At 40.6% G+C, this 25763-nt stretch overlaps 2 protein-coding genes across 2 annotated transcripts in view; one reads left to right on the forward strand and one right to left on the reverse strand.

Annotated features, from left to right (window-relative positions):
• The window catches only part of DYTN (dystrotelin), a 75524-nt gene that overhangs the window by 11756 nt on the left and 38005 nt on the right, over positions 1-25763 (forward strand). Inside the window, exons 10-15 of the mRNA XM_058028362.1 lie at positions 1204-1346; positions 2243-2411; positions 4094-4164; positions 6193-6352; positions 6997-7468; positions 8012-8159. Of these exons, the coding sequence (XP_057884345.1) occupies positions 1204-1346; positions 2243-2411; positions 4094-4164; positions 6193-6352; positions 6997-7468; positions 8012-8115 (1119 nt within the window). The 3' untranslated portion in view covers positions 8116-8159. The remainder of the gene's footprint in view (positions 1-1203; positions 1347-2242; positions 2412-4093; positions 4165-6192; positions 6353-6996; positions 7469-8011; positions 8160-25763) is intronic.
• FAM237A (family with sequence similarity 237 member A) lies at positions 11935-16414 on the reverse strand. The gene is made up of 2 exons (XM_058028366.1): positions 16000-16414; positions 11935-12083 (listed from the first exon to the last, which is right to left on the reverse strand). Exons 1-2 carry the CDS (start codon positions 16412-16414, stop codon positions 11935-11937), a joined length of 564 nt encoding a protein of 187 aa, XP_057884349.1.

Consider the following 25763-nt stretch of genomic DNA (forward strand, 5'->3'; position numbering starts at 1 on the left):
TGCTACTTCACTGCTCTCTTTCTGAAAACAAAACCCTATTGTTTACATTGTGAGAAATTACAACTGGATACTCAATATCTGCATTAAAAATAACAGTTCAGTCCTTCAAATATTCTTCCTCATACTCCATCTGTGAGAAAGTAGGAAAATCAAAAGTTAACTCCTCATTAAGATATTTCTAAGTAGAGACCTTAAAATTAGTGTGAATTGAGAGTGAATGGGAATGTGTGTTTGTAGAGGCACCAGAAGGAAGGACAGGAGATAAACCAAGGCAAGAGATTAACCAAGCCACCTTGTTGCTGCAGAATTGCAATTGAATCACTGAATTTAGATTTCCATTATGAAGCCCTACTCTAACAAAAACTCTGTAAAGATTACTTTATAGGCCAAGTATTACAATACAGGCCAAAATCTATACCAAAATTTAAAAGATAAGGTACTCACTAGATACCATTTTTATATCTATTGTGTGGGACATAAAATAATCAGCAGTAAGTTGCTATCCCCATCCCTTCCACTCTTAGCAGATGCTGTCCTTTTCTTTTCACACTCTCTCTATCAGGGATTGAGCTGCTGAGTGGAGGTTTGCAATATCAGCAGTTTTTCCTTGCCGTGCTGACACCTTGTGGTAACATTACTACCTCGTTGAGAAGCACTAGGAGGCATGTGGTGTGTTTTCTTTGTTTTCCTGTTCAGTCTGTCAGGGCTCACCCCATGTTCTGCTGCAGTCACCTGGGGCAGAATTGGTTGGTGTCCTCCAATAATACAGCTACTAACCTTAGTTGTTGTACATGAGCCTGACACTTCTGTGATAAATGGATGTATATTTTACTGTATTCTGTGAGAGGAGGATGTGAGCCGTGGAAGACTGTATCTACAAATGCTTTATACAAGTATAAAAGTATTTCTTCCTTAGATACTAGTCAGCAGAATTATTGTTGTGACTGTGAGCTTGATCATTGTGTTTAGGCATTTCCAGGCTGTCTGACTTTGATCCAGTCAGTATTTTGCCTAAAAGAATTGGAGCTGCTCTTGCCTGTGGCCCTGCAAGTATTACCCACCTCAGCTCCCCTTCTAGGGCTCAGATAGCAGCCATGAGCCTTGTCAGATGATGAACAGATGGACCTTTGCTTTGGAATATTTCTGTTTCTGGGCAGCACCTGTTTGAAAAGTCACTTTCTTTATTATCCCTCATTCCAATAGATGTCAGCAAAGGCGAACGCAAAGCACCTTGTCCGCACCATCAGGAACAACCTGTTCCAAGAGCGCTGCAGAAGAAAAGAGGCTCAGAGAAGGACGGCTCTGGAGTCAGTGGAGAGGCACTTCCCTGCTCACAAAAACACTTCGTGAGTTTTGGTGTCAGATGAATTTATAATCTCTGCATGTCAGGCTGTGGGATATTGCTTGATTATGTCCTTTGAGTAAGGGACCTTGTTATGACAGATACCATGTCATGACTTTTCTATTAAAAAGGGAAAGAATAACTGAGAAGTTGCTGCACATTGTTCTGTAGCTTAACCATGGTTACCATGCTGACAACCTAATGATTAGTTGTCTTATAAAATATAACAGGCTTGTATTGTACTTCCCTCCTTCCTTATGTTGTATTTTTCACTCTGTTCCATTTCTTATACTCAGTCTAGGGCCAAGCATTGCAAATATTTACTATCTTTACAACTGCATGGGTTCTTAAACACCTCCTCTGTGACAAATCCATTGGAAATTTACTGTGAATACTTTCCACATGTGACCCACAGTGCATTCACTGGCAGGCATTCTAGTAAAGTCCCACTAAATTGCAGACCTGTGGAATCACTCACAATAGCAAGTAGATGATCTCACCATTCCTCTTCTTTCACACCAGTTGTTTTTTGTCCTTTGGTTAATATTTAAAGTCATTACTATATTTCCACTCATCACAGTGGTTAATAATGAGCATTGAAGGTTATGTTGGCTAAATGGAGCAAAAAAACGAAGCAGCAAATTGCACTGAGAATAAATGGGTGGAAAGAATAGCCTGTTGCTGAGATTCTGTTGGGAGAGTGGAATTTGTTTTCAGGAATTTCATTCTTTTAACCAAAATATGCCAGCAGGCATAGCTAAATTTTACTTCTTGCTTAGTCAATAGCACATCTGTCTGTCTATTTACACTGCATTAGTTTTCTGCATTCGGGTCTTCCTGGGTAGAAAAACAATGAGTCCTGATCCTTTCCCTACTCATTACTTCTCTGTTGGTATACAGTACTCCTGTGGAATTCAGTGCTTCACCACTACTTGGTCCTGAAAATGTGTCTTTCCCAGTGGACAACTGTGTCCCAGAGTCACCCAGGTTCATATCTGAAAACAGGACTGTAATGCAGAAGAGTGAGAGTAACAAGATGACACCAGAGCAAGGCAAGACAATAGCTCAGGTGAGCAAAACACAAAGCAGTAACAGTGCTAAACCTGTGAAGGAGACCTAGCAAGTTAATTATCTAATTGTCTTCTAATTTCAGTGAAAATGTAATGGGCAGCTTCACCTTTCTGTAAATTCCTCACTTACAGCGAAAAATAAGGAAGTGGAAAACTTAGTGAGGTTTGAATTTGTTGTCTTCCCAAGATTAGTGACTAACTCCTTGATTTTCATGACCTTCAGAAGCGCCTGTAAGAATATTTGCCTTGGGTTTTTTTGAGATGTCGTAGAGTAGCATGCTAAAGTCTAGATGAGTCTGGAGTCCTCTCGCTATTCTGACAGTAAAAAAGGCCATCATGTCTTCCTACTGCAAGCAAATGTCAAAGAAGAATACCTGAATTCTTATCAGACTCAAGCCATTTTTGTTACCATGGAAATAGCAAGAGGACAGAATAGGCCCTCTTAGGATAAACTCAGAGCAGTGTCCACTCCAACTAAAATAGCTAATGCACAAAAGGTCTCTGTTAATCCATTCCTAGCTTTTCTCCAAAGAAACAATATTAAAAGAGTGGGTAGGGCAGTGTAGCTAAAAAAAAAGTACATAGCAATTTTTTGTTTCTATATTTTTTGAGAGGTTATTGGCTCTGCACTTACTCAGAATACAGGGAACACTGGGTTGTGTTCAAACCACTTTGTGTCATCCACTCATCTTGTTCTTCCCAGGAGCCAAGGGGTGCAGTAACACAATACTAGCCTGTGTATATCAGGTCACTCCTTTGGCTGCTAATCCTGTGCTGCCCTTTGGAAGACCTGTCTTTTAAAACTCTGCTGCCCAGCTCAAGGTATAGTGCCAGCCAGCAGATATCTGCACAAGATGTTGTGGGCAGATGTTGCTTAAACATAGAATTTTGACGGTTGGCATTTGTCATTTTAGAAAACAGCAGGACAGGACTTGCATCCCTGTGCTGGGATTCTGTCAGGTGCTTTGCTCTCTTGTTTATTTTCTCTCTGGGCTGAGAATTCCTTTTGAGCAGTCTTATACTGATTTCTAAGATCTTACAGTGCAGATGATTTCCACTTTAATTGAAAAGATGTGGACAGTAAGTACAATGATAGCTTTTAATAGAATCTATGAGTATGGAGGTCCTGGTTGATCCAGCTCTTAGTCTCATAATTTCCTGGCAGCCCTGATTCCTGCCAAACTTATATCATGGCTCAAAAGTAATCTAGCTGGAAGGTGTTTGTCTCCCTGACTTCTGGGCTACTGTTCTCTGCATGGTACAGAGAATGCTACTTCCATTTAAAGACCAGGAGTTTCTCTTTTCTTTTCTATATACAGTCTCTTTCAACACCTTCCTGTCTCAATGCAGCTGTGGGACTTGAGAGAGATTGTTCCCAAATCAGAGTATTTGATTTTGCAGAAATCAAGAATATGGATTTTGTTCTATTTTCAAACAAATTCTCATACACTTAAATTTGTCATAGAACAAAGAATTTTTTCTATAGAATAAATTTTCCAGCCATTTGAAATACTTTAATGCATCAGTTGATTATAATACATTAAATTAAAAAGGTTAACTAGTAAATCTGTAGATCTGTCAGATCCAAAATTTGCCATGGACTCCTATAATAAAACTTGCATATAAAAATGAAATGCTATTGCTGATAAAGTTATGAACAGATACTTCCTTTTGTTTTTAGGCAATAGCCTCTTTTGAAGCAGATGTGTTAAAAATGCATGAATCCATTAAAAGCATTCACAGTGACAGCAGGTAGGTAAATGCTGTAGTAAATTCACTGAAGACTGGTGTGCATTGCTGCTCCAGCGGGAGAGCTAGAAGACAGATAACTTTTCCATATTTTGGAGATTTTTAGACTTAAAAAATCCTATCAAATGAGGATGAATAATGAAAACTCAGCAACAAAAATTTTAGATGAAGATCACTGGAAAAACAATGGCAAAACAAAACAGTTTTTGGTTTGCTTTCATCAGCGTTTCTGCAATAACTAGTTAATATTTCTAAAGGGAATTTTTAGACAAAAAGATGTTCATCCAGATAAAAATGTCAGAATAACATACTTTTTCAAATTTTTCTCTGAATAAGGCTTAATCAAAACAAATTTCATAATTTGCATGAAGCTTTTAAATCAAAGTAGAATTCATTTCTAAAAAATGTGCTGTACAACAAATAGAGATTAATAGGATGAATACAATACTATAGGTATGGAAGTTCCTTCTGATAGTCAAATCTTTGACACTGTAAAATATTAATTCCTAAATTAATAATCTCTTGGGAGACTTGTTTGCTTGGGTGACATGGCAGGGGAAAAGTTGGTGTGTGAGCTATAATGCCTACCTTTGACTTGCATTTTTGCCTTTCCCATGTTCATCTTTGTAGTTGTATATAAATGTGCTCTATATAACCATGCCTATGACCACTGAAAATGATGGAATTACAGTAAAGTGTAGAATTCAATCCTGAATCTGTTCTCTTTATTTTCTTCAGTATGTTCAGTTCCCTCTGTTCCTGTTCTGTTTCATTCCAAGTAAAATTGCAGCTCCAAGTTCACAAAAGGGCACTCCAAGATTAGAGCTAAACAATTTCAATTTCATTGTGGGTCTGTTCTCACTTGGGAAGATAAAGAGATATGGCAAAGATCTTCAGCTTTCCTTTAGATTAGCAATCGTTGAGAGGATATTTGGGATGCCTGCTCCTATAATGCTGCTCTGACCCAGAGCTTATCATAGAACTGGGTAAATGAATCACATTACTCATGGGAAACTCTTTATTCTTGTCTGTGGACTGACTTCCAGCATTCACCTGTCTGTTCTCAGAACTGGACTCTGAGTTAGTTGAAGGAGGGCAGCATTTTACAGTGAGGAGCCCTTAAATGTTGTTATAAGGGACCACTGTAGTATTAATTTTAATTTTAAATGGTCTGACTTGCTGTCCCATTCAGACAAATCTTGCATAGTTCAAGTGATAAAGCTGCTATCTCTAAGACAAAGCATTACCACAGAAAGTGGATCAGGTGAACTTCTGAATGTAACTAAACATGGCAGATAACTATTTCAGATTTGTCATATGAAGCAGTTGGTTTATTACTGTAGTGTTAACAAACTTTACTGTCTGTACCTCAGCTGTGAGGAAAGCAAAACTATTTCTACACTGACTTCTTAGAGAAATCACAACTAGAAGAGAATTATGGGTGGTATTTCTGTCATACTGTGCTCTGAGTAGGTAATTTCTAAATCTCTGTTGTACATAAGAGGATGGCGCTTCTGATTGCAAAAATCAGAGTGTTTTTTCAAAATGGCCTGTACTTGAAAGCTATTGGTATCATTGAAGAAACTGCAGAGAGTACCACCAGCAAGAAGAAATTCTATCAAAGGGGCAGAACCTGCTTTTACTTCATTGTTGCCCATCCATGTAATGGGAATCTTTTGCAGGTCAGGGAGTTGCTATAAGTAGTTTGCTTCTATGCAGAGGAACTGCTATTGTTTCTCTTGTTGCAGCCACCTTTGTGGGAAAGGTAAAACCCCAAGATGCAAGGTTCAGATGTGGCCACAGTTCTACTCAGCTTCCATATTTCCTCATCTGGAATACTCATGTTCTTGCTAATTCCATGGATACAGTCGAGCTTCTGAAATATTGGCCTCTAATTCCAAAGCTGACAAAATTTTCCTGAACTAGTAAAGGGGATAAAGTTTGTGCTAAAGTGTTTGCTCATTTCCATGAATGCATATATTTGTGTATGTCTGGTCTAGCAAAAATCCCACCCTCCTGTATCTCTGGTAGGTACATGAAAAAGCAGTTCAACAAATGGAAGGACAAAATGCAATTTCTTCATAACTGCCAGGAAGAAAAAAGCCGCAAAATAGAGGCAAAACTGCAAAGCCTGAGAGTAAGCCATAAAAACCTGCAAATGATGCTGCAGCACATGAAGGAAGAAGTAAAGGTATAGTGATATATATATATATATATATATATATATATATATATCCAGAATTGTCACAGCTATGAGCCATTACTGAACACTAACAACTGCTTTTCCTGTAGACCAGCACTGTTAATACTATTTCATACACCTTCCAATTGTATTTTCAGTCATCTTAGGTTCTTCTCTTCAGAGAAAGCAGATAAGGTATTGGCAGTATGTATTTTCTTGTCATTCTGTGCATATCTGGCACCTAGCACACATATTCATATTAGCACATTTAAATACTACTGCAGTGAAAATAATGAATATTCCAGTAAGAGTTTCCAACAGAAGTGTTAGATACTTCATTGCAGTCTGTTCTTCAGAGAAGAGTCAAAGTGCTGGCATTGAATAAATATAATGTCATTCCTAATTGCTGTCTTTTACTGGGATGTAATACAGACATCTTATAGAAAATATTTTATTTGTTTTCAATTATAGTGATTCTTATCATTACAATTATTTCTGAGATTCTTAAAAGGCTCTTGTTTCACAGAAAATGTTTACATATTTTCCTCCTACAGCTTTTTTGTAGCATTTTCTGCAATACTGTTTTAGTACTACTGGCAAACGGAAATACCAATTATTTTTACAATTTATTTTCTGTGTTTTGTCTATTGTAGACCATGTTGCAGTCATCAGAGCATCCTTTTGCACAGTGTCATAATACAATGCCAAGAAATCCACATGTTGTGTTGGAAAGGAGAATGCAGAGTGAATTAAATCCTGCCCGCATAAGGCCTATTTTCAGAACATGTGCAGAATGGAAATCTTTGAATCCCCCAAACTCTGTGAATAGAATGAAGCTTTTACAGACACCTGAGGTTCCCACTGCAGTGGACTTCACATTCTCAGATGACCCACTGGAGTCAGTGTCCCTGCAGAATGACAAACCCTTTATGGGACAGCATAAACAAGCAAAAGAGAAACAAACATATCTGCCTAAACTGACAGAAAACTCTCTTGGTGGAATGGGGAATACAGTTCTTATTCCCACTGCAATGCAGATACCACCTGATGAGAAGGAAGTGAGAAAGGAATTGGAAGTGCTAATGATGAAACTGAAGGACACATTGTCTCTCCAGACTCAACCAGGTATAAGTTCTCCAGTCATCTTGTCACTGTTTTCTTACCTTCATCCCATTTATTCCATAATATTGTTCATAGTCATGTAACCCTCAGAGGAAACTCAGAATCTTGCTTTAGCCTTTGTAGTATTATTCTATATAGTAAGGTAGAGCATATTCCAAATATAGCCCTTATTTCAGACTGATTTGGAACTGTATGAGTCAAAGCTCCTAAGAGATAATGAGTCTTGGCAGTCAATTAAGGAGCAAACTTAAACTGGTGAGAGCATGAGAGGTTTTTGCTCTTGCCTCTTCTGTGACTCTATAACTATAACTCTAGTCCTAGGAGACTTCCAGCAGCACAAAATCCCTTTGTAATCAAAGGTCTTACACAGCAGAGCTTTGTTCAACATTCAGGATGCTTCACTTTTGATAATGAGGATGTAATATGGAATATGACAGAAAAAGCTGGTGCTTGTACAGAGTTATCTTAGAGATTCTTTAAGAGTTTTCTAGTGCTCTGGCAGCATCCAAAAGCTTAGAAAGACTTAAAATTTATTCTGCTTTTCAGCCCAACAAACTGCTTTGCACCAGGAGTTCTTCTCTACAGCTGAGCATGTTTGCAGGTCCTTTTCTGACCTCATCCACCAGGTAATTTCACCAGCTTGTAAGTGATGGAAGCTACCATTCACCTTGCAACTTCACTGAACTACTTAAAGGTAATTGATACTGTGTCTCTTAAAAGAGACTCTTTAAAGTGTCTCAGATGTTGCCTGTAATAACACAGCATGACGGGTTTCTGCATTTAGAGCCTTCACCTGGAGGATTCTGGAGAGCTATATTCCTTTTCTGTAGGTGATTTCCAGCTGCCGTGCTGTGACTTCCTCAGGAGTGCAAACGATTGCCCATTTCTCTCTCTTTAGCTGTTGATATCCCATGGTTGAGTTACCTCCTTGGAATGGTGCTCTATTTCTTGTTGATGCCAGCAATAAGGAAAACACTTTTTCCTGTAATGTACAGAGGATTTTAAAGACCTGAGAAATGGAAATTATTCAGTACCACCTCAGAGGGAAAAAAATGTACAGTCAGTTATTTACTATGAATCTTTGGCAGGAGGTGCATAAAAATAGTAAATAACTATGTTTGTATATGCTCAAAACCAGTTATGGTTCAAGAAAATTTGCATACCTTTAAGGATTTTAATTATGTCACTGAAATGATACCAGCTTGCCAAGAAAGAAAATAGCCCAAATTTTTACAGGATTTTTTCTGTGATGACAAAGAAAATAAATTTCATTCAGGTAAGAACAAAATATTTTTGGAAGGTATGGGAGAAAAATTAGGTAAATTTTCTGAAGCTTTGTTTCATATATAATCAAACAGTGTTTAGGCTGACGTGATTGAAAAGGCTAATGAAAAACATAGGGCTTTAGAAAAGCTGCTGAGCAGAACTCTACACAGATTTTCCACATAGATTTTCCTTGTGTTGTATTTTTCAGAATGAGTTATAATCATCAAGATAAAGGGACTGCCTGACTCATTAAAGAGGCTAGAAATCTTATTTTCTCTTGGTAGCACCTCAGCCATTTTCTTGAAAGACCTTACACTGTGGTAGTGAGATTAATGAACATTCCTCATTCTTTATGCTAGTTTTAGTCAAAGGAGGCCTGAATTACGTGTACTGCAAACACTCGAGAATTTACAGCAAGAAATAATGGTATGCTACTGGAAGATAACAAGTGGTTTGTCTGTAGCAAAGGTAGTGTAAAGAGGGTGAAAATTAAAAAAAAAAGAAACTTATTGAGGGAGGAGGGAGGACCCCATTGAACAAACAGTGATGAGGTAGTTAGAAGGTGGATATACCCTTAACATAACATAAATAAATATACTGTGAGATAGAAGCTCGTAGCTTTTGCAGTACGCCAGTGCCCAGAGACACACACAACAATCCAAGGGAACTACTTGTTGATTATGGTCAGCTTCTGATGAGGCTTTAAATCTCCTTCTAGTGTGTGCATCTGAATTCAACTTGGTTGGAAACAATAGCAACTGACAAATGCTGGTTTGGTGTGAAGCAACATTGAACAGACCTGGAGCACAAATTCTTACAAATAGATATTCCTCAACTACCATGAATTGTTTTTTCATATCATTATGTAAAGACTTAAAGAATTGTTTTCCATGCTAAGAAGCAGTTGTTTAGCTCACAGATCCCTGTAAGATGAAGGGGACAAAATCACAAGGTCTTTATTTTGCTGTTATTCAGTTCAGATGACAGTGAAGGAATTTCAATCAGACATGTTCATCCCATCCTTCTTCTGATACACTCTCATTGTAAAACAGTAAGCCAGGAACAATATCTGTAAAAACAATCCTAGTTCACACAAAGATCTGCCATGACTTTGATAAGGAACAGTGGTAGGAGGCAATATCCTGTCTTTAAGCACAGTGACATTTTAAAATGTTCCTGTATAGCAGATCTACTTTCATCTCAAACTGAGAGCTCTTGTTTTTGTTTTTTTTTAATATAGACACTCTTTTATCGCTTGCACTCTATCACTTGCAGGTTTACATGTAGTTAGTTGCATCCCCTTTTTTATTTCAGCACAATTAATAACACAGATTTCCTCTTTACATCAACAATTTCCAAAAGTTCTCCATAGTGTGATCTATCCTAGAGACTGATCGGTTTTGTCAGTCTTGCCTCCACATCCTTTCCTGCCCATTGCCTCAAAGGCTGAATTTTGCTACAGCCTATTCATTAAGAAGCTTACTGAAGCAGAGAAGTATTGTGAATTCATTTAAGCTAAACATTTCTTGGCCCATAGTGGTATTTCTGTCTGAAGAGAGGAAGGAAGCTGACATGAGCCATTTCCTAAGGGATCCTGTTGTTGCAGGTGGGACCTATCTAAAGTGGAATCACTAAGAGCTGCCCAAAGGGCCCTGTGGAAATGCATCTCAGTTAAACAGGACCTGTTCAGATAATCTGTCTGCTTTCACATTTGCTAGAGCTTGGGAGTGTATGGCAACAGGTAACATCTGCTCTACTCCAATACCAATCCTCCTGGGCTGAGCATCCAGCCCTTCACACTCTTTGTCAGGTGCTGGTCTTGGTGACAGTAGGGACTGAGTGAAGACTCTCTTATATTGATACAAATTTGCAACAATAAAGCTTTTAGAGACAATAATATAATTAATGAACACCATCAGTAGAGGAGAAAGCAGATTTGTTGTAACAATGCTCCTGCTGCCCTCCCACGTGGCAGCAAAGCACTCTCATAGGCTGTGGCTGCAACTGGGGGTCTGTTGTTGAGTGCAATAAACTGTGTGTTCCTGTGTTTATCCTGCTTTAGTGTTCTCTCTTAAACATTGAAATGGTTTGCTGCATGCTTAACTTGAAGCACAAATTCAGTGCCATTGAAGCTGCTAGCCCTCATACAGTTTTTTATTTTCTTCCTTAAGTCAGGATTTCCCTCAATGGAACTGTGATTAAGCCTTATTTTGTTCATGCCAGTAACCATTTCAAGATTTCTTTACATGTTTTGTGACTCGAACTTATTTCTGCAAGTTGATGAACGAGGAAGCCCATTTTTTCTGTGGGCATTTTGGAAAAAAAAAAGAAAAAACAAACAAACCACCAAATATTTCTACATGCTCAAGAAAAGAAACATTGAATGAACAACTAAATGTAATAGCCCTGGAAAGATGAAATTCATGGTTTCATCCAGCCAATCTGGCAATGGAAATAATTTATACCATAAAAGCAATCAAATGTTACCTGCCATAAGTTGTTTTGCATTAGTTTAATATCAAATTGCTTGCTAGGGTTATCAATAAGAGTCAGAAGAGGTTGTTTTTTCTACAAAGAACTCGTAAACTAAAAAAGAAGCAAATGCAAGTTAAGGATGAGAATTTTTGTGATTAAACATTTTAAGTGTGAAAGCAAGGAGCTGATAAAATCTGTTAACCCTTTTACTGCAAAACTGAAAACATTCTTGGAAGGTATTTTTCATGTAGAAATATGTACCATTTTTCTTCAGTAAGATGAAGTCTCTTGTAGTCTCTGAGCAGGGGTTGCTCTGTACAAGTGTACAGCTCTGCATACAACCAAACATCACCATCGCCTCTCTAATCCTGTCTTGTAGCCAGTGGAGGTTTTTTGACAAATTCCTTCTCTGCTTGTCTATATTTTATTGAAGAATCAGTTATTTCTTGTTTTGGCACCCAAAAGACAATAGTTTGAACAGATCACATGTATTACAAGAAGCCTGATATACACACAGATTAAAGTAGGCAACTGCTTATAAATCATGCAGTTTAGTAAGGAGACTTAATTCATTGGTGATTAAGAAAACCCATAAGTCCAAGTTAATCAGAGGTGTCGTACTTGAGGTTACATGCCTTCTTCCACCACATGAATTGACATCAATGGGGATTAAAATACAAAAAATAAATAGAAGTAGTTAAAAATTATCCACAAATCAAAATCTTAGACTAAATGTGTAATTTCCTCTTTTTTCCTAGCTTTCCAATGACTCTTCCGAGTAATATAGATCTACTCTTATGTATATGGATACTTATTAAATCTTCAAATGAGTCTTTCTTCTTCAGAACTGGTGACCTCTGAATATGAGAAAACATCCCTGAAAAGTGATATAAAAATGCATATAAGTAAATAATTTCCAAACAGCAAAGAGCAGCTGAATACTCGGTTTCCCACATCTTACATTTCCTCTGCCTTTAGCTGCTGCTGGTCATATTTTATCAGCATTGCCCCCAAGCCTCTTGCCCTGATAGCCCTATCCCTCCACTTGCATGCTGCCTTTCAGTGTCATGTCACTTTGATCTTTCCCCAGTATGGACCTTTTCCTGTAGTCTTCCTATAAAACTCTTCTACTTGTAATTAGCAGAATCAAAGAGCTTAAGTATGCTCAGAATCCTATTACCACACTGGCCTGTTATCAGCCTCTCTGCACAGTGGGTGAGATCCCTCACACTGCCTAGTAGCACATTTGTTATTTCCTTGAGGAACTATGGGGTGTTTTCTTTGCAATGATCTCTAAAAGGCAGCTGGTTGCTTTTCTTTCTTTTAAACGTATTTGTCTTCTGAAAAAGTAACTGATTAACACAATACCTGCTTATTTACCAGACATCAACTGTTCAATAGCCTTTGCCCCACTACCCCCCACAACAAACTGCAGAGTTGGGACAGGGAATTGTCTCTCTTGGGCCAGGTGCAAAGGGTGATCTGAGCCTAACCACCTGCACCTGTGAGGGAGCTGGGTACAGCTGAGTCCACTGAGTGGTAAGGGGCAGTGGGACTGCTGGGTGAAAAGAGAAAGGAGAAAAAAAGGAAAGCAAGAAAGGAGAAAAGAAGCAGAGGGTTTGTATCTGTAGTCTTCAGATGTTTCTAGGGAGGATGTGCAATGTGGCGTCTTGAGGAGGATCTTCTTGTATAGCTACTCTTCAGGAAGATTGCCGTGAGTACAAAAGCTATGTTTTCTTGGAGGTTTGAAGTTTTATTTTGGTTAGAGTTGTTATACTTGTAATGTAACTAGAGTGTTGTCATAGATTGGAAATGCATCTATGAAACCTGCTTTTTCATGGTATTTTTAGGGAAGAGGAATGAATTACTAAAGATAGCCTGGCCAGGTATCTGAAAAACTCTCCCTACTTGTCTCTACTAACAGCTGATTAAGAATTCTCTGCACAATATATAGGGAAGTTGAAATGCTGTTGGGTTAAGTATGATTTTAGGTTGAGTGAGACAGTTTATCAGATTACTCATATTCAGCTGTTCTCATTTTGCAGTCTTTTTCATGGGTTGTTTAGAGTTTAAGAGTATCTTCAGACTGTGAATACAGTCAAAAGCCTGGAGGGACTAGACTGGTCCAGAAAACAGTGTTTGAATCTGTAAGTCTGGAACTGGGCTACGTCTCCCACTTCTTGGTGCACACTTGAAGAGAATTGTTTCCCAGGAGGACCAAGTATGGGTAACTGTGAAAGTGCCTCTAAGATGTGACAAAGTAGGGTTTTTTTCTCCTTAGAAAAGTTCCTGATTCTCAATCTTCACAAGTGGGGATTTATCCATTAGTTCTGAAATGTAATGCTCATAATAACATCATAACATCAGTATTTCTGTGCCAAGTTCAGATATCTGTCTTGCTCTTCCAATTCAGTGATATGTTTAAGGAAAAACAGAGAATGCAGGTTGCTCCTCTTTGATCCTGTTTGCAATTAAAACAACAAAACAAACCCCAAACGTATTGAAATTTTAACTATTTAGGAGAAGTAAGATAAAAAACTTGAGTATGAAGCAATAAAGTTACCAACTGTTGCAAAAGTAACAGAATAAAACAACAAAATTTTGCTTTATTTTTGGAATTCTGGAACAAGCCTACTGAAAGCTATTTATACCTGCTCATGTAGATGTGAAGTACACAAGGTAATTTAAGTGCTGTTAGTGCTGCTTCTGGGGCTGAGGAAGCAGGCTTGTACTTCTATGCATAAGTGCAAATTCTATTCCTCATCATTTGCTATGCCATTTCCAGCTGCAATTATTACCAATTGATTTCTACTTGCACTGGTGAAATAAGGCAGTTGGACCACAGGTTACAAAGATTAAAACAGCTGGCTTTCAGTTAAGAAACTGTGAGACTTGGATGAGAAGTTAGATAGCTCCTCTAAAAAAATAATGGGCTGTCACTGCTATAAGCTGCCTGCAACAAACTGATGTTAATCAGCTGTACAGAGAAACCAGATTAACTGATTACAATTCACAAAACAAAGATGGTGTGAATACTTAGTAGTACTTAAAATCCCTTTGTATAAGAGATAAGAATAGTCAGAATTTATCATAAACCCCTTAATTTGATTCTTCAAAATACATCAGACTGTTACTCTTTAATCTTGACTAGAACAAAAGCTCTTTGTATCGGAAAATCACAGTGTGATATGGATATGTAGAGCCAGATGTAAGCAAAAGGCTAAGTGGGAGTTTAGACAGTGATATTCAAAGCTGCAATCCCAAACAAACAATAATCTAGTGCTTTAACTTAGTGGATTATCTCAGTTTTTGACAATACTACTGCTATGTACGTCTAAAGCTGGGTTCTCTTTGCACCCAGAAGCGCGTCAGTCTGGTAAGGATTGAGCAACTTTTTGCCTGTGTGATGTCCAAGATCACTTGGAAACCAGAAGTAGGTTCTGTGCTGCATGCCAGCACAGTAAAGATCCAGTCAGAGCTCAGATTCTTTGCAGAGCAGGATAGGATCCAGTCCTTGCTTTTAAGTTGCAGGTAGTGGTTGTTTGACTCATAGGTTAGAAATTGCCCTGTGGGTATGAGTTTTTCAGTCTGAGGGGATTGATTCAAGTTCAACTCCTATCTCAAAGTTCAGGATAGTGCCTGTAGGTAATAGGGTAAGGACCTCTCAGTCCTTCCTATCCCAGATTCTAGCTTTCAATACTCAAAAATGTTTTAGGTTTGTGGGCAAGAGTGGGATGGTCCAGTGGTGTATTGTCCCTGAGGTGCAAGAACCCTGAGTTCAGATCCAATTTTTAGAGACACTCTAATGGATACTTGCTCAGAGAGGCTCTTCATTATTCCATGAACATTCCCCCCAAGCATCTTAATAACTAAGACGCTGCTTTAGGAAGTAGAGATAAGGGTCTCAATCCATGGAAGTTTTCTGCCTCTCACTGTGGGCTCATGTACTACACTGTTGGTGATGGAAGCAGCACTTCTACCTCACCATCAAATTATAGCACCTACCTCTATCTGAAAGTGGATATTCTCCAGGCAAAGATATCTCTGTTGGTAGCAGGATCAGAACTGAAGCCTTGGAAGAGACTGAGATTTAGGGAAAGCTATACTGTGTCTCCCTTTTGGGAATGAGGATGGTAATTGACAGTCATGGAGAGGGGGCTGGGAACCTGGAGACTAGGGATTGCAGCATTTAGTGTCACAGGTAGTGATGTTCTTCCTGGAGCTGTAGTTGTGTCTGAAAGCCTGCATGAATCTAAATCTGAGATCTGTTTCCATTGTTTGTTGGGTGAAGTTACCGGTATGGAAATGAAAAATAGTGACTGACTGCTAGATGGCAAGTAGGCACACCTTGACCCTTCTGCAAAAGGCTGCCACTCTCCCCAACAGTACAGTGCAATGCATTCCTCTCAGAATGGGGATTCAGAGCTAGCCTGTTCATAGCACAACTGTGGTAAAAATGCTGGTGTGGAAGAATATATTGGTATATTCAGTTGCTGAGATGCCTTCTTTGTTTGAATCCTCCTGTATCACACTTTCTGCTGCTTTTTCTACCCTATCAAACTGGAACTTAAAAGCTGTTGTTAGTGGTCGGCTTGTTTGGAGGTAAAATTCTTACTGAGATCACATTGAACATAAACACAGCTCTGCACCTCACTGGGAGGAGTAGGGGATTTTTGCATAGCACTGGCCTCCGTTTCTGTGTTGTTACCACATAGCACAACAGGCCTCAATCTCTTTTCTTTCCACTAGACTCTAATTATTGCCCATGAGATGCATATTAAAGGAGTAGTGACCTTGGTTTCTCCCTGTGAACTGAGAATGTAGAGTAGCCATCTTGGGGTTTCTGACAGCTTCTGACAGCTGCCTTCTCCCCAGCCCATGGGTTCTGGAGAGCACACAGTCCACATAGATATCCCAGAAGAGCTGAGCCAGGTCCCAGAACAAAGCCCCATGTTTCAAGTTCTCTGAGGATTTCAGAAAGATCATGAAGTCCCAAAAGCCACTGACAGAGTCAGAAATGCGAGGCTTCCTCATCTCCAGTAAAACAGCCGAGGAGGATTCCCAGCACTGGGGGTCTGCCCGCCCAAGAGCCAGTGGATCAACTTGGCTGTGGCAGAGCAGAGGTGTCACACAGAACACTGCCATGAGCAGGAGAGAGCAGGTGAGTCTCATGGTGCAGGGGATTCTTCTTCTGCTTCCAAGATCCATTATGTCACTGAAATATAAGAAAACCAGGAGAAGCTGAAAACATTTCACTCTTAGATGCAGGAAGAAAATCCTCTTAACTTTACGTGATATGCAAGGCACTTAAATACTGTTTCTCTGCTCCTTAAAGATTTATGTATGCTTTTTGTATGTACACAAATACTAGAGGAGTGACAATGCTCTGTGCAGCAGAAGCATGTGTAAAAATTTTTATTCATCCTCAGATCTGAATGATGAACTGTCTTATCTGGAAGTACTTAATACTGAAAGTTTTTTTGCCATTTTTGCTTTACAGATCCAAAATATTTTTCAGTAAACATCCATTCATTTTTACATAATTTAAGCTTTTAGGCAATCTTGCTTTTCTCAACATTTTGAGTCCTTTAAAGTAGTCTTCAGAATCACAAGGATCAGTGAACAGCAGGTGGAAAAATGTTGTTGAAAATGTGCTTTAATGGTTTTAATTACTGCAGGTTTCAGATTCATCCACTGACCAGGAGTGGTTTAGGTGCTAAAGGGCAGAACAGTTCTGAGAAGAGGGTATAGCAAAGCCATCACATAGCAGCTGTATTGTACAGCATGTACCCATGCATATGGAATCATAAAACAGTTCAGGTTGCAAGGGACCTTTAAAGGTCTCTAGTCCAACCCTTCTGCCATTGGCAGGAACATCTGCAACCACTTCAGATTGCCCAGAATCCTATCCGACATGACTTGGAACTGTTTTAGGAATGGGGCATCTTCCACTTCTCTGAACAGCCTGTTCCAGTGTCTCACCACCCTCATTGTAGAAGATTTTTTTCTTTATATCTAATCTAAATTGGTCCTCCTTCAGTTTGAAGCCTTCACTCTTTGTTCTCTTGCAGCAGGCCCTGCTAAAAAGCCTGTCCCCATCTTTCTTATAGGCCCTCTGTAAGTACTGGGAGGCTGCAGCAAGGTGTCCCTGCAGCCTGCTCTTCTCCAGCCCCAGCTTTCTCAGGCTGTCTTTTCAGGAGAGCTGCTTCACCCTCCTCATCATTGTTGTGGCTCTTCTCTGGACTTGCTCTAACAGGTCCATGTTGACTCTTTCCTGTGCGGCGATGTCTTTGTGTATATTTAAAAGTATAAATGTGTACTGCCGATCCCTGAGAATTAACTGTTACAACTCTGAAACTTGCTAAGTAGTATCAATAATGGATAGGTACAAATTCTGAGAATGATTGTTTTGTGGACAGAATGGCCCAGTTGTCTCCATCAGATTTAATTTCTAGTACACACTTCTCTGATATATTTTCTAACAAGCTTCTAGCATTTCTGATACTGAACAAGTTTGAGGGATTGTTTTTAGTGTAGCTCATGGCATATGGAGAACTTCCCATTTGTGGAAATCAGCTACCTCTGAGATCAGCATTTAGGACAAAATTCTCTTTAATGCATGTGCTGATCTGCTGAGTATTCATGCTTGTATGTTTTCAGTTTGGTTGTTGGGAATGGGAAGCTACTTCTCTTAATGAGCTAGATAAGCAACTGACTTTTTGTGTAGAAAGTCTCTTCTATGAGTGATCCTGAAGAAATGTTCCTTTGCTCTGTGAAGAAAAATGCCAAAGGCAGGACATTGATGTGCAGAGGAATTGTGTATGAGAAGTAGCCTGTGTGCGAGACTAGGGAAGAGTAGTTTGCTTTGTGAAGTATATTTCTTTATAGAGCTAAAGGACTCTTCAGAGATTTCAGTCCTAGAAATGTTATTCTTACCTAGCCCCCTGTCTGGCTACCTGGTCAGGTTCTGGGAACATTTTTGAGGTATTCAGACTATTCAGACTTTATTCCCCAGCTGTCTACAGTCACTTTTCAATCCAAGTTTGGGCCCTGGCCCTGAACATTGCATTTAGGGAACAAAAGAGGGACAGCTTGCTCTTCCCACACTGCCCTGCCTAGTGGATGTCACTTATGACAGTGGTGGTAGTAATAGGGCTGTCCTCCTGCTGCTTCCAAGATCCCCAAGAAACATTGTTCTTCTGTACCCTACTCCACAAGGCAGGCTTTGATTGCTTTCTCAGAAGCAAGCCAAAAACATCCCGTGAGTCACTACTTCATTCTTGTTTGTGCATCAGAGCCCTTCCTGGGCACAGACACCTGTGTGCCATGCAGTATGCACATATGTCTGCTTACTGAGACTTTTTCAAGGGACATAGTTTATCAAGTTTCGTGTTTTCAGAGCAATTTAGCAGTCTCAAATATGACCATGGCGGTGAGGTGACAGACAAAGGACAGTGGGACAGCCCCAACAAATTGTTCAAGCAAAGGAATAATACTAAAAGAAGCTAACAATAATAAATAATAATACTAAAATCCTTTAAATGATGGTTCTGTGACTTTGACAGAGCCCATCTCATTTGTACAAGTTAAAAACTGAACTGGTTGCTTTGTATTTTCTGCTCCCCAGCACCTATTCTAAACTTTATATGTTACAAAACTGGCTAAGACAAGGGTTCTGGATTTGTCAAAACAAGGGGACAGTCTTGGCAAGGAGTTGGTAGGGCATTAATATGAGAATCAATGCCCTTGAAAGTGTGATGTGCATGGCATTGGTAAGGGCCAGTGGCAAAGGCCACTAGTCCTTGTGGTCTGGCAACTCAGGCAACTCACTGCGCTGTTAGTCTTCCACAAGTTCGTGGTTTTTTAGAAAATTGAGAGCTGGAGGGGATGCCCAGGAAATTGGAGATTTCATTAATCTCTTACCTGTGCATGTGGTGAATGCTCCCATGCAATTCCTCCTTACACCCTCCAATCTCTTGTTATTTCTGTCCATTCATTGAAGTTTGTGTGTGTGTGAGTGCTATTTACACTTCCTGGTTCTGACTTTTCCCACCCTTCCCCCTATCCCTGCTTCGCCTTGCAGTGTAGTCTGTCTCCTGCTCCACTCCTCGGCATGGATAATGCCTGACAATAATAATTTAAAAGTTAATCAATTAATGTGTTACTATCATCTAACTTGGAGCTCGCGTTACGGCAGTCCCTCGGCCGCGCAGCTGCCGCAGCCGGTCCCGGCCCGGGTGCCCGCTCCGGTGCAGCCTCCCCGGGCGGTCCCGCTCCGCTCCCGCCCGCCCCGCGCCGCCCGCGGCTCTCAGCGCTTACCTCGGGCAGGCTCCGGCCAGGGCAGGGCTCTCCGAGCCCGCTGCCGCCGCCGCGCTCCTTAAGAAGCCGGAGCGGGCAGCCCCGCTTAGTTTTTACGTCAGGGCTCGAGAGCAGCCCCCACCCCCGGGGCCCGGCCGCTGCTCCCGGGCACCCGGAGCTCCCGCTTTCTCTGTGCGGAGCTGTCCTTGCTGCGAGTCCGCTCCGCTCTCCGTCCCGCCTCTCCTCCTCTGCTTGCGGACCCCGGTTCTCCCGGGGCAGCCTGGTGGCCGTGCTGCCTCTGGCCGAGGGCAAGGGGCGCCCAGCGGGGTGGAAGAGTAACAGACCTGGCAAAGCTGCCCCCCTCCCCTTGCTGCACCGGCGGGGGGCAGGAGGGGAAGAGTAGAAAGCAAGTCTGCCTTTGGAGCTCATATTGTCCCGAGCTGGCTCAGACCTCAGGTATCTTGCTTTATGTGGTTGGCTGTTGCAGATCCCTCCACCCCAAAGCAGGAATCTGTGTGGCACGACTATTTGCTGGCTAGGGCTCAGCTCACATGCTGCAGCTCATAGAAGTTGAAGCAGAGACCCAGAGAAGAGCCACAGAAGGACTCCACATAAATGCATTAGTTGAAGTAGTTGGGCTGTGCTGCCCACTGCAGCTCAATTTACACAACTTTACCTTAAGAAGCGCTAACTTGGAGGGCTGTACGTTCTCCAGCAGAAGGGGATGGTCTGGTTCCATTTTCCCCCCCAAGAACAATAATGTGGTCTAGTGTTGTTGCATTTTCTCTCTATGAAGTTTTCAGCTGGATTATGACTTCTGTGTAGCAGCTGGAAAACCTTTGTGTTGAAGAAATGGGTTAAGCTAGTAGGGAAATGAAAGGAAAGCACTGGTGAAAAGGCTGTCTCCTGTTATGTGCAGCATGGAGAAAAAAGCCTGAACACAACTCTGCCCGTGCTCACTGTGCCTGCTGTGATCCCCTTGCACACAGAAAACATACCACTCAAAGAGCTGGGGCTCTGTGACCGTGCTGATAGCCAGTGCTGGGCAGAACTTGCTTAACACCAGCTATTTGAAGCAATAGGCAGGTGAGAACATTTTTTTTTCTTTGTTCTGTAGTTTCTAGGCCAAATCATGTAGCACCTTGCTACATGTCTGAAGCCAGTGCAGCTGCACCAGTGCATACAGCTGGGCAGCAAACTATTTGTTTTTTCAAGGCTTTCACTGGCAGCTCCCTTTTATCTCTGCATGTGGAATCATAATTCCTTCCCCAGAAAGCAACTGTGTTTCAGTAGCATAAGGCTTATCTTCGTTGAAGACTGTGGGGCTGCACTGGATCACATCAGCTAGAAAGTTGGCTTGAGACTTGGATTTCTCTGATGTTCATCAATACCTTTATGGTTTGCACTCTTTCTGTGCATCCAGTGCGTGTAAATGGAGAAGCAACTTCCTTTCCAAACCCTTGGTCTTGTGACATGCCTATGACAATAAACACTGCTTTCCTTCTGATGCTCTATCTCCTCAATAAGCAAACCCTGTCAAAGTGTATTTTGTGTAAGTAATGCTACTGTTTAACAAAAGCGCAAGGAACTTTTTGCAGATGAGAGAACACTGGCTAGAACCCTTGTAAACTGCAGTACTGTAGGACTTTGGCCAACTTGCAAATGTTCCATTTATTTGGCTAGAAGTGTGAGTTTGGGAATGGTGGGAATAATGATCACCAGCTGCTGATACAGACTTCAGGATGAAATGAAGAGTGTAATGCCTTGCAAGGGGCCTTTGCAACACGGTAGAGGAAACCTCTCATATGTAGGATCTCCAATATTTCTTCTCTGCGCTATGGAATACAGGCTATTCCAGTAGACTTTCTCCTGGGTTCTAGAGCTGAAATGATCCTTAAGAACCAGCTTTTGGTTTTGTTTGTTTCTTTTTAAAATCTGCTCTGTACCTGATTCTGGACCCATGTGCAATCTGGAGCCCCCTTGGCAAGTGGGTAGCCAGTGTACTTCTCCTTGCCTCTGTATTTGGGGGTTGAGCAAGGCAAAGGAGAGAAGGAAAGTGTGCAGGTAAGATCTGGGTAGAAAAAGCTCTGGGGCTGCTTGTGCTCATGATAGGCCTAGCTGCAGGGGCCAGAGCTGAGCAAGATTAAAATGCCACAGAAGTGGTTTTTGCTGCTGTTTCTGTATCTGTGGTACATCACTCTAAGGACTGTCCCCCATGTTGTTAAGGGTAGAGCCAAATAGAAAGGAAATGATAAAATGTTTCTTGTGAGTTGATACATTTCTGTCAACCTGCAACCTTTGTGGAGTCATTGTTAAGAAGCGAGTTTGAGTTCCCTTCTGGAGTGCACTTTATCTGGGTTTGGATCAAGAACAACATTGGTTTCATTCCATTCAGAATGCTGGCAGACCCAAGGGTATTGAACCAGGGGCTCTCACAGAAATGAGAGTTGCTGCTCAAGGGAAATATATGCTGCTCAAGCTACAGATAAAATAGTTGGCTCCACAAATACTTCCTGAGCCTACTACATTCTGCTCCCTCTGAACCAGAGCACTTACATTCTATTTCTGGGAAAGAGGTTTTTGATAATTAGATTGATCACCTCAGCCTCCTAGTGGGGAAGAAATGTACCAGGATTGGCCATCTCATTCAGTTTCACACACTCCCTCAATCAAGCTTTCTGTGCCCTTCTTAAGCTATCAGTAATCTTTCTTTCATTGCAGCACGTGATATATTCCCCTGGCAGCCAGTGTTCATATCTTCTGTGGATCTCCATACCTTATAATTCACATGAGCTGTAGATCATATCCAGAGTCATTTGCAGAAGGATATTTTTTATCAAGAAAGGTTGATTATTTACTCACAGATGAGACAGATTATTTACTCATAGATGAGACAGAACTTTCAGATGATGTAACACTACAGAAAGGATGCTATTTCTACCAGAAAAATATAAAAATAAAACAAAAGGTTAAATGATCAGGATAAAGGAATAAGGGATAAGTAAGAAAAGTAGGAGGCCATTTAACTGGTATTTGCATTTTGAATAGAGCAAAGGTATAAATAACTACAGAGTTGCTTTCTTCTTGCATTTGCTCCCAGCAAAATTTCTGGTGGTTTAAAATTAACATTTAAGTTAATAGGCAGTGGCTTATGGTTGCTTGAGCTAGGTAAGCATTTACATATAAAAAAAGAGATTCAGCACTGAGGCTGAGAGACAGTAACATGTGATGGGATGCACAGCTTGCCTGTTACTTCCATAAGCAGCCACACCTGAAAGCAGTATTAAGCTTTTTAAACTGTCCCACATGATGAAAGACACCTGTTTTAGGCTTACTAAAAATGCTTTACAGACATATGCTTAGCTGAAAGTTTGGGTTTTGCTGAGTTGGGTTCCAAATTATTCCAGCTTTGTGTGAAACTTGGCTAAGTGATGGCAAAGGCAAAACTTGTGATTCTCAGAGTGGGGGATACCCAAAGGTCTGTTAGCTTTAAATTCATAGTACCTGGTAGAGGCTTTATTTTTCTTCAAAATCCACAAAGGAAGAGTGTGGAAACCTACTTCCATTTTTAACTTTTCCAGTTCTCCTCTTTGAAGCCGAAGATTAAACTGTCCTTAAAATTGGCTCCCTGACTTGCAAGAGCTTCTTGGAAATGAAATTAAATCATTGATCTAAAGTCTGCAGCTATATTTTACTAATTTTTAAAATTATATGTAGTGAGCTTTGAGTATCTAAACCTGTTGGTTTGGTTTTTTTTTTTTTTTTGACTTTTGATGTCAAGTTGTCTTCTTTTTTTTATTCTTTTGGTGGATTGAATCTCTATTCCCAAAGTGTTTGATGACCCCACACTGCTCTAAACAACCTTCTAGATCTACTGTCTGTTGAAATGGCCAGCAGGAAAGTCACTGGGTGTGATGTAACACTTCAGCAGTTCCAACCAGTGGAAAGATAATAGTTACCTAAGCATACAATTCTTCAGTGCTGTACACTATTGCTGATGACCTGAAACATTTCCATGGAGCTGGCAGACAAGACATGGGACAGGCAGGAGACCAGGGTACTTCTGTGCCAGGAGCTGCAGCCCTGTGGACACCCTGGCATGTCTCTGGCCTATGCTGAGAAGTGGCCTTCTGCTAGAAGGTTTGAGGAACTGCAGCTCCCCATTAGACTACATTTGTCTTACTGTAATAATGTGTCTCTCTCTATGCCTACCAACTGTTGGTGTGAGAGGCTCTCTCTACTGCCATATTCATAGTGTTTCCCCAAGAGTAAATTTAGGTGGCATGTCAGAAGTGTGAGCTGGCTTCATTGTTGAAGCCACTTATTTAAATTAATTTGTGGAAGAGGTAACATTTCTCCTGGCAATTGTATTTAACACAAGCTTTGAAAATATGTGTGGAGCAGGTATTTTTACAAGTGCAAGCTAAGCAGTGTTGGTAAAAAAATTAATATATATTTTTGAAAATATAATCTGGTGATATGTGACACTATAAATGCAAATGCTTTATAAAGGATGTGACCATATTTTTCTCTAGACTTAAGCACTCCAAGAAAATAAGAAAGAACCCCAAACTGATAGCATAGTACATTTAATATTAATCCGTGTCTTTTGGGCAAGTTGTCTCACATTAACCATTCAGTTAGTTAGAGAGCTTTTGATTAATTTTAATGACATTCTGAGTATTTATAGCCAGACAACTATTAGTTTTTGAATTAAGGGATTCATTGCCATTTGGGTGCTGGAGTGATATCAACATGTTCCAGAATAAAGTCACTGGTTCTTCCTGACTCAGCCGTCCTGCTTCCTCATGTTCCCACAGACAATGGGGAAACCCTTCTCACCTTCAGCCCTCCAGGCAGAGGAGAGTCCCCCTGGGTATGTCACAGCTAGAAGAGCAGTTCAGTGAAACATGTTTTCATAAAACTGCCACTAACATCCAAGACAGCACGGCTGTTACAGGATCAGTTTCTCCCAGGAAGAAAAGCACTTTCACAGTGCATTCTTTCCTGAGGCTGAGCAGGACTGCAATGTGGAATCCTACCTTTTCTTTCTCTGAGAGTTTTTCTTTCCTGCAGCTCTTGGGAGAAAAGGTCGTTGGAGCATGCTTGCCCCAGGGCAACTCTTGGGCTATGGCAGTGGGCCACCAAGGAGGGCTCCAGCCCTGCCACTGTCACACTCATCCCACAGCACAGACACTCCCCTGGCAGCCACAACCCCACGCAGGGAGCCTGCACATTCCCACTCAAAGCTGTCTGGGGAAAATAGTCTTCAAGAAGAAATTGGAGGAAGGGATAGCAAATTATTTAGGGCCAAGAAATAGGTCACAGGAGATTCTGGAGAGTTATGAGGATATTCTGTCTCATGTGAAAGGGCACTTGGGGATCTTCAGTTCTCCTTGGTTGCCTGCTCATTCTCAGTCTCTTTGCTGGACTATCCACTTTGCTCTGTGTTTTGCTGGTAGCTCCTACTAGGGTTCTTTGGCACTTATAAAGTACTTGCCACTCTTCAAACCACAGGTGTGAAGTCTTGTAAGTACACTGCTGCTGTTGTCAGAGAAGAAAGTTGGGGGGGTTTTAATGTGCAAGATCTGCCATGTATAATTTATTGGCAGACAAATGTGCCTTCTTGAATTATTTTCCTGAATGAAGTACTACAAGCTCTGTCATTTAGATGAGTAAAACCCATACATTATCAGTAAGGAACCATGTGATAGAGGCAGATTGAACATTGGGTTTTTTTAAATTAAGTATATAGTTTATGTAGTTTTTTAACAGGTGAGGCCACTCAGCCTTTGAAACTCCCATTTTTATTTCACAAATGTACCCTTTGAAGCCTATTCTCAAAGGAGATGCTATAAAGGTGATACAAGAGTGAATTTCCATGTAGGGAGTTTAATTTGGAACTTCTGAAAAGATTATAGTTTAATTTAACAAGGTCCTTTATTTCCTATTACTGATTAGGCACAGCTAAAAAGTTGCATATTTCATGAAGACTTTAATTTTTTTGAATACCTGGGGAGGGTTTGTCTCAAACTTATCAGCTAACCAGCTCTGCCTAGAAGCAGTGCTGTGGCCTGGGTGTAAAGGTCACCTTTGTGTACAACAGTTCCTGCCCTATAGATCTTGTGTTTGAAGTGGAAGTGCCCAGCCAAATCAGAGGAAGGAAAAGTGAAGCAAAAATGTAATGAGTCTGAATCTTTTACCTACCTGCCCAGCCCCCTGATCCAACAGAGGATGTTCTATAATGTAAGGCAATTGT

The sequence above is a fragment of the Melospiza georgiana genome, chromosome 7, assembly GCF_028018845.1.
Source record: "Melospiza georgiana isolate bMelGeo1 chromosome 7, bMelGeo1.pri, whole genome shotgun sequence".
In the NCBI taxonomy this organism is placed as follows: Eukaryota; Metazoa; Chordata; class Aves; order Passeriformes; family Passerellidae; genus Melospiza; species Melospiza georgiana.